Source organism: Oenanthe melanoleuca, chromosome 13 (assembly GCF_029582105.1).
Source record: "Oenanthe melanoleuca isolate GR-GAL-2019-014 chromosome 13, OMel1.0, whole genome shotgun sequence".
NCBI classification, from domain to species: Eukaryota; Metazoa; Chordata; class Aves; order Passeriformes; family Muscicapidae; genus Oenanthe; species Oenanthe melanoleuca.
This window is the reverse complement of record NC_079347.1, coordinates 12,477,253-12,490,656: the sequence shown is the minus strand read 5'-3', so window position 1 is coordinate 12,490,656 and position 13,404 is coordinate 12,477,253. Positions and strand designations below refer to the sequence as shown.

Here is a 13,404-nt window from a genome sequence, read left to right as displayed (position 1 = left end):
AATATTGCAGTCAGTGTCAGGGAGTGAATTTTCTGCTGGTAGTTTTAAAGCAAACTTCTGGCAGCTGTCAGGGAATCCTTTAAGCACATTTAGATCAATGCAAGAAGTCAAATAAACACTTAAAATCCTTCAAGATTAAGAGTGAATCCAGTCAGGAAATGGCTGAGCCACTGCTTGACCCTTTTTTCTGTCACAGACCAATCAACCTGGAGGATGCTCCAGCCCAGCCCCAAATCCTGCTGTACCTGGGCACACAGCAGTAAAGGAAAGGACAGCAGGAGGTCTGTCCTGGCCCCAGCTGGGTCGGGATGTTTCAGTTGCAATAGATCTATTTTATGTACTAGAGCTTGTCTAGACTAAGGAAATGTTCCTGCTATGACTATGCTGAGGTAATTACACCAGTGTAAACCCCTTTGGGCAAAATAGAGCTTTCAGTGGCCTGATTTACGCTGGTCACTTGCCAGGATTAGTTCAGCTGGTACCAGCCTGTCCTCCAGGAGCTCCTGCTCCCAGCTGGAATCCCACACAGAAGTTTTCATCCCTCTCATCTGAAACGTTGGCACTGCCAATCTATCAATCAAGCCATCCTTATGGGATGGCTGTGCCAATGTTTTTCTCCAAAAGAATGGTAAATATTTAGAAGGCTCTTCTGTTAGTGGAGAACTGATTAATAGGCAAAAAAAAACCCAAAAAAAATAATTAAAAATAGCTGAAATAAATCTGGGTTTAAATCAAAGCATTTTTGGATTTGTATATGCACATCAGGGAAACATGTTTGCTGCAAATACAATGAAATATTGATGATGTTTAACCTGACAAGGGTAGATATGTCCCTTATCCATACTAAATGAACTTGTGGGCGAGGACAAAATGTGTCCAAACAGTAAAATGGAGCTACTCCAAACTGATCAATTCAAATGAACAAAATCAAAAACAAATCAACTCAAAAAAACCCAAAAAAATCCCCTAAATTAAATAAATCCCAGGAAGGCCCTTTTAAAGCACAGAAGGTGGAACCCTGGTCTAGGAGATGTCAGCAGCAACATTTACATTGATTTAAAAGAGAGGTTTGCTCACTCTAACGTGTAAAACCACACAGTGCTGCTGTGCATAGCATGGTACAAAATGCATGTGCTGAGTTTCACACACAGCATTCAGGGAACACGTTGATAAATGCAGGGTGAGGAACAGGCAGACTAACAGACAGACTGGGTTATATTTTAATCTGGTTTGCAGGTGTTACAGTTAAAATGTTCCAAAAAGTTACTATATACCTTTAATTCTAAGCAGTTACTGGAAGGACAGCTAGACACTCTAATAGTAAAGCAAACACGCTCATTTAAAAGTTTCCTTATTAAAAATAATAAAAGGAGGGGGCAAAAGTATGTCTGAAGCAGAAAGATGACATCAGAAAAGTTCCTCAATTCACAGATGGCTGCACCTTTCTAAAAAAATTAAAACAGGAACCCTAGATTGATTTAATCACCCATACAAGCGAAAAAACGTAATGAAGATATTTAGTGCCAAATTGGTTTCTTGGGACCTTTTCTATGTAAATAATACAAATCAAACCTTGAAGTTCAGTGCAGATATGATCTGACAAGTAAGCCAGGCTTTTTTTTTTTTCCCCTTTGATCCGGCTCCAGAAATATTTTATCCAAGGTAAAGTTGGTTTTAAGTGTTTTCCATGTCAGTTTTTAATTTTGAATATTCATTAAATAGGAAACTTGCTTATAATGCTTCAAACACCAGCCAGGCTGCAATGACTTACAGCACAAAACCTAAAGATTGCCTTGTAAGAGGGGGGATATCAAGAACTCCCCATGTGACACAGGATCAATTTCCATTGCTCAGTTATTTAAAGATACAGAAAACATTGACAACCCCAGCTGAATATTTCCAAATACCAAGACAAACCAACTCCAGTATTTTTTATATTGTTCCACTTCTTCTATGTATGTTGGGGAATAATACTTATGAAGATAGTAATAGAGACAGGCCTTTGCTTTCTAAGTGATTCCCAAATTCCCCACATACTGCCATTCCCTCAGGATGCCATCTGGAAGCAACAGTGCCTTCCCTTGGAAGAAAATCTTCACGTGTTAGGGGGTTGTTTGTTTATGTTTTTACTTCTTTCATTCTGTTATAAATAAAACTTAAAAAATTAAAATAATCTTTTTTCTGTTCCATTTTTAAACCAGGATGAATATTCTGCAGTTCCAGATATATATATAGATAGATAGATAGATAGATATATATATAGATATATATATATATCTGACCTTGTTCACAGTTTTCAGTGTTGTGTGCCTAAATACAGATTTAGGCACCTAGCTGTAGGCACACAGTTTTCAAAAATTCAGCTCTTGTCAATAATGTAAAATCCTGTGGATTCTCTTCCTTCCACAAATTGGTATGTAGTATATTTAGAATTAACAGGGCCCGTTTTCTCTTTTGACTAGAATATGTGGTGTAAGGTTAATGAAAATAAGATGGATGTTTTATTTTGGGTCTTACATATAATATTATTAAATGTGCCCACCAAAAATGTAGGATAAAATATTTGCTCTGCTTGAAGATTATGTGATATTTGTATTCTAAGCCTCACCACAGTGGGTTTCTTTAAATAGAAGCTATACTTTACTCCTAAATTGCTTAAGGCAAAGGAAGCAGAGATGATGTTTTTATGAATGTTTAAATGCAAATGGAACTGAGAGTGAATGCTATGCTAGCTAACATCAAAGGCTCACCAAAGTCTCTGCATTAATGAGGCTCTTTGTTTCCTGGATCACAGATTACAACAGGTTTCCAACTCATTGCCAAGGCTTTATCTCCATTTGGGAGGGCTGTAAATCTCAGACGATTTTTTTCACATGCAAAACAAGAGGATCATCTGAAAGAAGAAGGAAAAAAAATCTTAAAGTAGCAAATATTTCATTCAAATGATTATTCCTCAAAGTGGCTGCATCTTGTTTTATTTTTGGGATGTTTAAAAGAATGGAAATTTGCCGACGGAGTTTCCTATGGGGCAGCTCATTCATTTGGAGGAGAAAAGTGAGCAGGAAAAAAGCAAATAGCATCCTTCCCCTCTCCCATCTTCTTCAGCCCGGCATCAACTGTACCCCAAAATCAGAACAATAATTCTATGTCATGCAAAATCAGCAATTAGCAGAAAGACAGATTTTGCTCCATTTAAATATATTCAAGTACTTTTCAAAGTGGCTCCAACTAGTTCTCCTCCTCCCCAAAAAGTAATGAGATTATATCCCTAGTAATAATACCCTAATTAACAAGAAAAATAGGGACCAAGATTTTTAGCTTCCTATTCAAGGGCTGAATGTGACAATATGTTGTATATTGGGTCATAAAAAACAATTTACATGGCGTCATTACAGTCTGTAGCAAAGCCTCCAGGACCCAGGGCTATCTTATGCAATCTTAATTAAGGAAAATAAATATCGGTGTGTTGTTTTAAGCTACTGGAGACATGCACAGGACCTGTCGTGTGTGATCAGAAGAGATGAGGAGTTTCCTTTTCCATGGGAACTGCTTAAAAAACCCTCCGACGCCGACACACAAGTGTCTAGTGCCTTCAAAATGGGCTGCGAAGATGGTAATTTCTTGTTTCCTGACCCTCGGGGCCAGGCAGGAAAACCAATAATTTTCTGCCACCCCACGTCACGTCTGTGCTGCAGAGGGGCTGATGGTGGGAGCATCACCTGAGCCTGGGGTGTGCAGGGCGGGTGGCAGCGGCACCCACGTGTGACACGGGTGTGTCTGCACCCACAGCTGGGGAGTGCGTGTGTGGGGGGGTGTGTGGGTGGGTACACGTGTGCTGTGTGTGCCTGTGCTCAGACATGTGTGCCCTGATGTGTCTCAGTGTGTGTGTGCATGTGTGTGTTCATGTCTGCCTGTGCACACACACCAGTCCCGGTGTTGCAGTGTGTGTTTGTACACACATCCTGGTGAGTTTCAGTGCACACGTGTACGAGCTGAGGTGTGTCTGTGTGCACACATACACATCCTGGTGTCTTACTGTGGACACACGTGCTCATGCACGTCTCTCTGTGCACACACACGTCTCAGTGTGTGCCCACACGAGTTGATGCGTTCTCCCTAGGAGCTGACGTGTCTGTGTGCACACACATGGGCTGATGTGTGTCAGCAGTACCATGTATGGCCTTCTGTCCTCTGTGTTTAGTCATGTGCTGCTGATCTCTGCTTGTAGATTCAGAGGTGAATGCGAGCATGCAGATGTGTTTGTGCGTGCAGATGTGTGTGTGCAGATGTCTGTGCGTGCCAGATGTGTAGCTGTGCATGCCAATGTGTGCAGTTACATGTCCTTTTGTGCTGATGTGTCCGGGGCTGTGTGTGGATCCCACTGGTGTGTGCTGCTGTGTGTGCCAGATGTGCAGCTGTGAGTGCGGTGTGTGTACACAGGAGTGCGTGTGCTGTACACACATACACACACACACACACACACACACACACACGCGCCTGTAGAGACGCGTGGGGCGGTGCAGACACTGACACACGCTGATGTGTGTGCACATGTGGGATGCGTGCGTGCTGTGTGCATGTGAGTAAGCACCGACATGTGCGGCTGCGTGCTCAGCTCTGGGCACGCAGGAGTAGGTGCAGGTGAGCTGTGCCACGGTCTGTGCGCAGATGTGTGTGCACAGAAGCGTGTGCGGGAATCTGGACGGGCACGGATGCGCACGGGGCATGAGCGTGTGTGCTCAGATGTGTGTGCAAGCGTGTCCATGTGCGCAGGCATGTGTGCACACAGGTGGGCACAGGTGCGAGTGCAGATGTGCGAGCAGCACACCCCTGCGTGTCACAGATGTGCACACACACCCGGGGCTGCACCGAGCCCCCGGTGCTGCCCACCCTCGGGCCACCGAGGTCGGGGGGACGGCGTGGGGCTGGCTGTGCCTTTAATGCAGGGACTTGGCACGGCAGCCCGTGTGCGTGCGTGCCAGCGAGCGTACCCGCGTGCTCCGTGTGTGTCCGTGTGTCCGTGCGTGTGTGTGTCCCCGCGTGTGCCCGCCCCCGGCCCCGCCCCGGCGCTGCCAATCACCCGGCGGCCGCTTTGATGTCGCAGCGCTCGCCCGCCGCGCCGCCGCGCTCGCAGTCGGACCGGGCGCTCCGTGCTCCGCCAGCCGCCGGCGCCCGCTGCTCCAGCCAAACTTCCTGGGGCTCGGAGGGCGGGGGGGCGGCGGCGGCACGGGGGGGCCCGTGGAGGAGCCCGGCATCCCGCGACCCTGCCCGCCCGCAGCCTGCCGAGCCCCCCGCGAGCCGCCGGAGCGGGGAGGGAACAAGGGGGGGCAAAGAAAAGAGAGACGAGCGAAAAGCTGTTCTAGTTTTTTAATCTTTTTCTTTTTAAAGGAAGGATTTAAAGGGAATTTGGAAAGGGGGAACGAAATTAAAAGGGGGGAAAAAAAGTTTAAAAGTTGAAAGGAGGAAAAAAACTTTAGAAAGAAAAAATTCACGAGGGAGCTTTCTTAATTTTTTATTTTCTTAAGAGGAGGGAAAAAAATTGACGGAGGGGAAAAAAAACTAATAATTGCGAAGGGCTTGATCCGGGAGAACAATACTCGCCGGGAAAGTTGCTGCGCGGCGGGGAGGGAGCGGCGGGAGGAAAATGCCGCAGCTGGGCAGCGGCGGCGGGGACGACCTGGGCGCCACGGACGAGATGCTGGCCTTCAAGGACGAGGGCGAGCAGGAGGAGAAGATCCCTGAGAACGCCTTCACCGAGCGCGACCTGGCCGACCTCAAGTCCTCGCTGGTGAACGAGTCGGAGGGCAGCGGCAGCCCGGGCGCCGCCGCCGCCGATGCCGAGGTGAGCCGGGCCGGGCCGGCCCCGCTCGGCCCCGCGCCCCCCGCCCCGCGCGGCCCCCGCCCCACGCCCCCGCGCTGCCCCTCTCTCTCCTCCCCGTGCAGGCCCTCCGCCGAGTGCAGGATCCGCAGAGGGTGTACCAGGAGAAGCTCCCGGACCACATGGATGATGGTTAGTCGCAGCAATCTCCGCGTGTTTCGGTGTGTCCCCCTCTTCCCCATTCCCGGTTCCCGCTGGGCTTCGCCAGTGCGCCCCGTCTAGTGCTTGAGGCCCCGGTTCCCCAGCCCATCACCCTGACACCCCTGGGAGTGAGGGGTGCCAGCCTGGTCACCACAGGCCCCAGCGGGAAAGCTACTCCTGACAGCACCGAGGCTTCCCGGTGTCCCCACTCAGGGAATCCGCACCCATGGGGGACCCTGGCACTCCCCAGCACCTTCTCTGAGGAGTATGGGACAAAAAGACTCCCACAACATACTGTAACCTCCTTGGGGACCCCTTACAGGCAGTGGAGTCACCTGTCATAGGACGAATTTTGACAGGGAACATTGATTTCAGCAGGTATGAAACATCAGGACCCGGGAATGTATAAAGGATCTGCCTACTCTGGTTACCCTTTCCTGATGCTCTCAGATCCGTATCTGCCCAATGGATCTATGTCACCTCTGGTGAGTTTCTCCTCTCCTAATGGAGAAGTTTTGTGACCTCTCACTGCTGAAGGATGTTGCAGGTGTTGTGCAGGCACCTACACATGCTTTTTTCCTGACAAATTGGAGCCCAGTTTCTGAAATGCCTGGACACTGTTCTGTCCAAGCTGAAAGCAGAAGCAGTGTGGGGAAGGGGAAGATGCTCAGCAGGAAGCGCCTGCTTCGCTCTGAATTTGCTGGAGGAGCTGCTTTTCCAGGTTTGGCTTTACTCTTCCAGCAGTCAAATCCTAATATCTCATGGAAGAATGTCCCTTCCTTTTTTGGGGTCACAGAAGGAAGGAGCAGCTCCTGGTCTTTGTGTTTGTGTTCAGGGATATGTCCCACAGCCAAGCTTGAGTCTGCTAAAACAGCCAGTTTCTGGCATGCTGTGTGTTAGGGCTCTGCTGTGGATGATGGCCCAGAAAATGGATCTTGTGCTTCTAAAATGGCAATAGTGGTTTTTAGGAAAAGGCTTTGTGCTGCTGGAGGACTATTCCCATCTTCTTCCTGTAAAGTTTTTCCCTCGCAGTTTAAATCAGCTTTAGTAATTCTGTATGTTCTTATGTTTCTAAGCCTTGCTATCTGAATGATTAAACTGAAGTGTTCTTTACAAAAGCTGTCTTTTCCCATCACCATCTTGATCAGAACTTCAGAAAATAATGTTCTGGCATTGCAGCAGACAGTCGATGCTGGTGTCACTTTCAGCCCGGCACTGCTGCGTTTGTTTCAGACATTGTTCTGCATTAGCCATCAGCAAGTGAGGACAGAAAGTAATTTGGTTTATTTCAGGTTCAGGTTTTAACTTCTAAAGGGATAAAGTTTAAAAGAATATGTTAACCTGTCGTTAATTCCAGTCATTTGTTCACAAGGGGGGTAGGATGTAAAACTGGTGTTATGAAAAATTGATGGACTGTGGCGTATGAAACTCAGAATTATTTGTGTAAATCAGTGCCCTACCCTCACACCTGATCCAGCTGGCCTGGGTAGCAGGAGACAGGTCCCTGCAAGAGCCTGCCTGTACCCCAGACAGCTTTTCCTAGGAGATTCGGTTCTCCTAGCTGCAGACTGCTGGAACTTTGCTGAAATTTGCAGATATCAAGAATCTATCCCTAAATGTTTAAGTCTTCCTTCATTTTACAGCAAGAAAAGATGTGTTTGCAGGGCAGGGCCAACTTATGTTCTTGTAACCCAAATAAGCATTTCTTCTGGTGCTTCCCACCTTATCTAGGTACCAGGTATCCTCCTCATTCCCCAAAATATTAAGCTGTTCTCTTCCTGATCAACTTTAAATGCTCTTAAATTTGTCTTAGGTAAATATACTTAATTTGCTCCCTGAAATAGAATCTGGGTAAGTCCAGAGTTACTTTAGTCCAGCATCTTTTTGCTATGGTGGAATATTTTTTTTAATCTTAAACTCATCCTAGATGGGCAGCAAAGTGCAATAGACTATTTATTAGCAGCTAGGCTATAGAGTAGATTGTGGTTTAGGAATCACCTTTTCCCTTGGTAACAAAATAAAATCCAAGCAGTTGCTGTCAGAACAGCAGACAGGAGCAAATAGACTGTGCAGAACTCGAAGGGGAGAAGACACAAGTAGCAAAGAAGGAATGATCCCATCCCCTTGAGAGCCACCAAAATCATCCTGTGCCTCAAACAGCTTCTTTTAGGCCTGTTTGAATCCTTCCATAGTTTATGAAGATCTGATTTGATGTTTTCAGTTAAAAATCTGTTACCTGGTCTTGCTGTTTTTCAACTTACTGCAATAACTATTTCAATATATTATTCTGGGCAATTTTGTCTTGTGTTTCTATTGACCATGCAGAGATTATCATGGTAAATTACGGATTGCTCTCATATAGATTTATTGCTGCTGTGTACATTATATAAAGTGTGGGCTATAATCCGGTGGCTGCTTCCAATAATTGAGGTGGTCAGATCTGTGACTGAAGATTGCAGATACTTAACCATCCATAAAAGTGTGTTTAATTAACACTTTAGCACAAGTAGAGTCGGGGAGGAGGGTTGTGTGAGTGAATAGGATTATCACAATCATGCGTGCACTTGATAGTGGAGATTGTATTTTGGTTAATGAGGCTTCCTGGAAACAGTTGTTTGCAAGTAGGATTAATTTTAGAATCTTAAAAAAAAAAATCAATTAAAAAATTAAGCCAGGAGTACTTTGGCAAACTGTCAGGGCTTTACAGTGAAAACAGTAATCTACCTGATTGAAAATAGAGTATAACTCCCTGAAAGATACAAAGCAGCCAGCACTGAGGCTGGGGCTAAACCCCTGCCCTGCAACGCTCTAGAAAACCACATTTTCTTCAGTGGGCTCCCCACGAACCCTGTGAGAGAGCTGCAAGTGGCTCTGGACTGGCTCCAGCACCTGCCTGGCTGGGTGTGTTGCTACCAGCAGTACTGGGGTGCTGCTTTCCTATTTTCTTTCTGATTTTGTCAGCAGCACTGCTTTTGCTTTGTTTCCCTCAAGGCTTTGTAGCCACTAACTGTTATGCTGCTCACCCGAGCATCCTGCTCAGGTCCCCACATCTCCCAGCCAAAACTGCCTCTTTTTACCAAAACAAGCCCAGCCGTGTTATTTAGGTGTTCTGCTGCTGCTCCAGTGGTGCTCTGAGGATGGCTGGGTACTGCCATCAGCAGCCAGGCCAGGCCCTGCTGAGGGCCAGCAGCAGAGAGGGTGGCAGCAGCTTCCTGCAGCAGGGTGGCCCTCCTTGGCTGAAGGTGGCAGATGCCAGTGTGGGATGATTCAGCTGGAGTGCTGCTGGTTTGGGCAGGCACAGGTTTCCTGGACTGGCAGTAGAGCTGTTGCTGGGGGCATGGGCAGGGTGAAGGTGCTTCTGGAGCTGAGGACGAGGCAGAGGGCTGAGCCCAGATGTCCCTTGTTCTGGGAGCTGTGGATCCCATCAGCTGCCGGGCCAAGGGTGTTTAAGAGCATCTTGGCAGAGCCTGTGTGTGCATCTGGAATCCTGACACTCTGCAAGGCCCAGGAGAGCTCTCTCACCTGGCTCTCAGGTGCTGTGTGTATGGTTGTTAAAGGCTCCACTTTATCACATCTTATGCAAAGTCCAGCTTTTCCCAGAGTGAAATATATAGGACTTACGGGTTAAAAATCTGCAAGAAACTTCCAAAGAATATGAACAAGTTGAGGAACTGTTTTTCTAAATTAAATATAAAATCATAAAACTATATCCTTTTTTAAATAGTACAAATGACTTTAAATCAAATTAAGGTACATCCTTAGTAAGAACAGCAGCCTTTTAGGTGGTTACAAACATTAGAGGTCAGACATGGTCAAACATGTTAACACTTTGATCAGATTAAAATATTTTTCTTGCTACAGTTGTATAATTGAGTTTAGACCTGAGGGGGTTTTCTGAACATTGTTATATCTTGTACTATGTGGTAGTTAAATGGTGAAAGGAGCTCTTATAAGTTCCTTTAAGTTCTTTTTGTAAATAGGTTTATAAAATACGGGAATGAGCCGTGCTGCCCTGTATATAGGGCACGAGGACTCCCTGCTCCCATTGATGGGAGAGATGTGATGGGAGCTCCTCACACCTTCTATGCACTTCAGATGTGTTTGGTGAGTGTGTGAGGAGTGTAAAAGCAGAATTGAAATGCTCTGCATGTGAAGCTGAGGCACTGGACTTTCTGTCTGTGTGAGAAACAGAAGTGCAAGAGCCTATTTTTCTTTGGAAAACAGACACTAGCTCATTTTCTTAATTACAAAATTGTCAAACCAGAGTTTACATGGGAGCAGAAGAGTGGGGGTACCTCCCCAAGCCCTACACAGCTGAAGTCCCCAAATAAGACTCACAAATAATGCTGCTTTTCAGAGCCTGGTCCCCGTGGTCCACTGGGCTCCTTGAGCTTGTTCAGAGGGTATGAAATGTCCCCTTGAGCAGGGCAAGATGAAAGTGCAGTTACTGCTGGCCTGGGGCCACAGGGCCCAAATGCCTAGCACGAGGTCAAAAAGCATGGAGCTACAGTCTAGGGCTGCTCTTCAGTGGACAGAGGTTGAAGCAGCAGCAGCTGAGCCCCAGGACATGGCTGCTTCTGCTGTGTCTCCTTCCCCAAGGCTGCTCCATCCCTCTGCAGGAGGAGACTGTGGCCCCACAGCAGCTGGCGGAAGGAAATCTGCAGCTCAGCTGCTTCTCTGCCTTTCTGTCCTGACTTGCACTGTCAGGGCAATAGTTTAGTATTGCTTTTTCCTGTGTTGAGTTCTGATCTTGTTGAAACCAGTGGGAAAACTCCCCAGAGTCACCGTGTGATGGGGATTTGTCGCTGTGAGAGGACTGCTGCATCCCATCCCTCTCCAGATGTTGTGTGTGGAGGGAGGAAGGAGGGCAGCTGGAGCCAACAGTAGCTCTGTGTGTTCCCAGCAGTGGCTGCTGCTGTGGGAGAGCAGCTTCCCAGCCAGGTTCCCTGGCAGCAGGGCTGGCACTGTGGGACCTCCCCAGGATGGTTCCCTGTCCCTGTGAATTGTTACATTCCCAGCAGAAAGCCTTCGGACTGTGGTGGCTGTTGATGGACCTCCTGGCAGGCAGACACATGAATAATTTGTTCCCTCCTGATGAAAGCAAATCCACTTCTTTCTGCTCTACTACCTTGAAATAAAATAATGGTGAAAATAATATTTTATGTTTAAGCACAGTTTTGGATATGTGGATATACCAAGGCACAGGGCTTACGAGGTCATTTATTGCATGTCTGATTCAGTCTTGGTTTCCCCCAAGGAAAATTCTTGTGTTAATTTCTGAGTTCATATCACACCCTCAATTTTGAAGCACAACTTCCCTTTGAAATAAATTAGAGAGTTCTACTTAAGAAGCAGCGACATGATACAGCACTGGATGTGTGTGGTCTAATATAACCTTATTTTTAAAATTGTCTGGAATGGAAAAAAGAGAAAGCAAAATGTCACAGGGAAACAAAAGCAAGTTTTATGTAAATCTGGGCATGTGAATAAGTGTGCACGTGATTCAGACAGTTCAACAATATCTGGTCTCCCACTGGGATTCCTTCACAGGCTGCCCTGGAACTGCCTTCCCAGGCATGGGATGCTTTGTTGGCGAGGAGTTGCTATGAGATATGTATCGTAAAGGCACTGTTCCTGCAAATTTCCAACCATTGCTTGTATGAAATTTTATGGGCTTGACCGGTTGAGAATCTGGAGAGAAAAGCAGAAACTTAACATCAACTCAAGTTCCCGAATCTCATCCATGTTAATGATTAGTGGTTTTGAAATTTTAACTGTGAAGAGCAAAGTGGTTTGGGTTTGAGTGGCACATGGCATGTCCAAGATGAAAAGTGCAGAGCTGCTCTGATACCCAAAGCTGTAACTGAGAGAAGGGGGAGCAGGAGGGGCTGTGCAATGTGCTCACTCATGTGTTGCCTCACAGCCTGTGGTCCCTCTGCTGCCATGGCTCTATTGGCACATTAAATTCCTGCACAGGGTGCAAGCCCTGGCTGATCCATGCAGTGGGGTGTGCTGGCGTTGGCTGCAGCAGGTGCCCGGTCAGGTAGCGCCGCGTGTGTTCCTGTGACTAAACACACTGCTGGCTCCGAGGGATGACTCTCTGAGATCTGCACAGGGCCAGATCCTAATCACAGGCTGAACCCTCTCTATCTGTAGCGTGATCTGCAAGGGAAGCAGGATTCTGGGATATGGGCTGGTGAGAGCTGCACACCTAAGATGGCAATCTGGTGTGGACTGTGTGTCTGTGTACATGGCATGGTGGTTGTGGGCAGAGCAGAGCCTAGTGCTGAGAAATATCAACAGTTTTGAGGAAGCATCTACAGCTTGCCATTTATTTCACATCTGCAGTTCTTTATCTGCCTTTTGACTGTGATTCATCAAGTGCAAATTTAGTCTTTGTTTCCTATGGGTTGGCCTTTGGGCCCCCTTGCCAATTCACCACAGAGAAGGTGAGGAAGGACCTGAGCACTTGGGAGCATCGTTACTCTCAGGGAGAGGCTGTGCTGGACAGAGTGGGTTTGGGTGAACAATAGTCAGGCATGTGCTGCTCCTCACTTACTAAAATCTCCTGCACCATGTCGGAGTCACAATTTCCTCAACAAATCTTCAAGGATTATCTTCCCCTGTCTGTTCCACTGATTTGAAGAGGGACTAGGTGGCAGAGCTGTCTTCTTGAAGGCATGGCTACTGTGGGAGCACCTCCTTATCCCACTCCTTGAGGCTTTGGCCACAGCTGCTGCAGCTCCCTCTCCTGTTTGCTGCCCATTTCATAGAAACACTGAATGGTTTGAGTTGAAAGGGACCTTAAAGATCATCACATTCCAGCTCCCTGCAATGGGCAGGGATACCAGTCACTAGACCAGGTTGCTCAGGGCCCTTGGTTTCCCATGCCTTTGCCATTCCACCTCACTGCTCAGGGAGATGGCTTATGTCAGCATCTCTGCCAGCCTGATGTACACATGCTCTTACCTCATTGTTTACCAGTGGTGGGTGGAGGGCACAGCAATAGGAGAGTAGGTACAAGTTGCTTCCTGAACTCTTTGCAGCAGGGACAACTCAGCCTGATCAAATCCCAGGCTGCTTCCAAGCGGGGACATCTAAGTCCCCCGTCTTGGCTCTTTCCTGTGCTGTTCTTTGAATTTCTTTTTTTAAAAAATCAACTATAACAGGATACTTGCTTATTAGTCTCTGTGTCTGGAGGATGAAACAAAGGTTTGGTAGGTGAACAGGTGACTCAGAGGGTTGGATACAGGATACAGAGCTGTTCACTTCCTAGTTTCTGGTTTTAATCCAGCTGAATCAGTAAAGACTGGGTGCCTGTTCTGTCTGCTGGCTTTCCCAGTGGTCTGTACGAGAGGACACAGCTCCCTTCGGGCCCCAGGCAG

The 13,404-nt window shown here is 47.0% G+C and overlaps 1 protein-coding gene across 5 annotated transcripts in view; it reads left to right on the top strand.

Moving 5' to 3' along the window:
• Positions 1-5,096: 5,096 nt before the first annotated feature.
• The window catches only part of TCF7 (transcription factor 7), a 70,428-nt gene continuing 62,120 nt past the window's right edge, over positions 5,097-13,404 (top strand). The window contains exons 1-3 of one of the 5 annotated variants that reach the window (XM_056502693.1): positions 5,097-5,842; positions 5,944-6,010; positions 6,398-6,504. In XM_056502693.1, coding sequence (XP_056358668.1) covers positions 5,645-5,842; positions 5,944-6,010; positions 6,398-6,504 — 372 coding nt within the window. In that variant the 5' untranslated portion in view covers positions 5,097-5,644. Of the gene's footprint in view, positions 5,843-5,943; positions 6,011-6,394; positions 6,505-13,404 lie in introns of all 5 variants that reach the window. The other 4 variants (XM_056502692.1, XM_056502691.1, XM_056502688.1 and 1 more) reach the window with 4 other exon arrangements.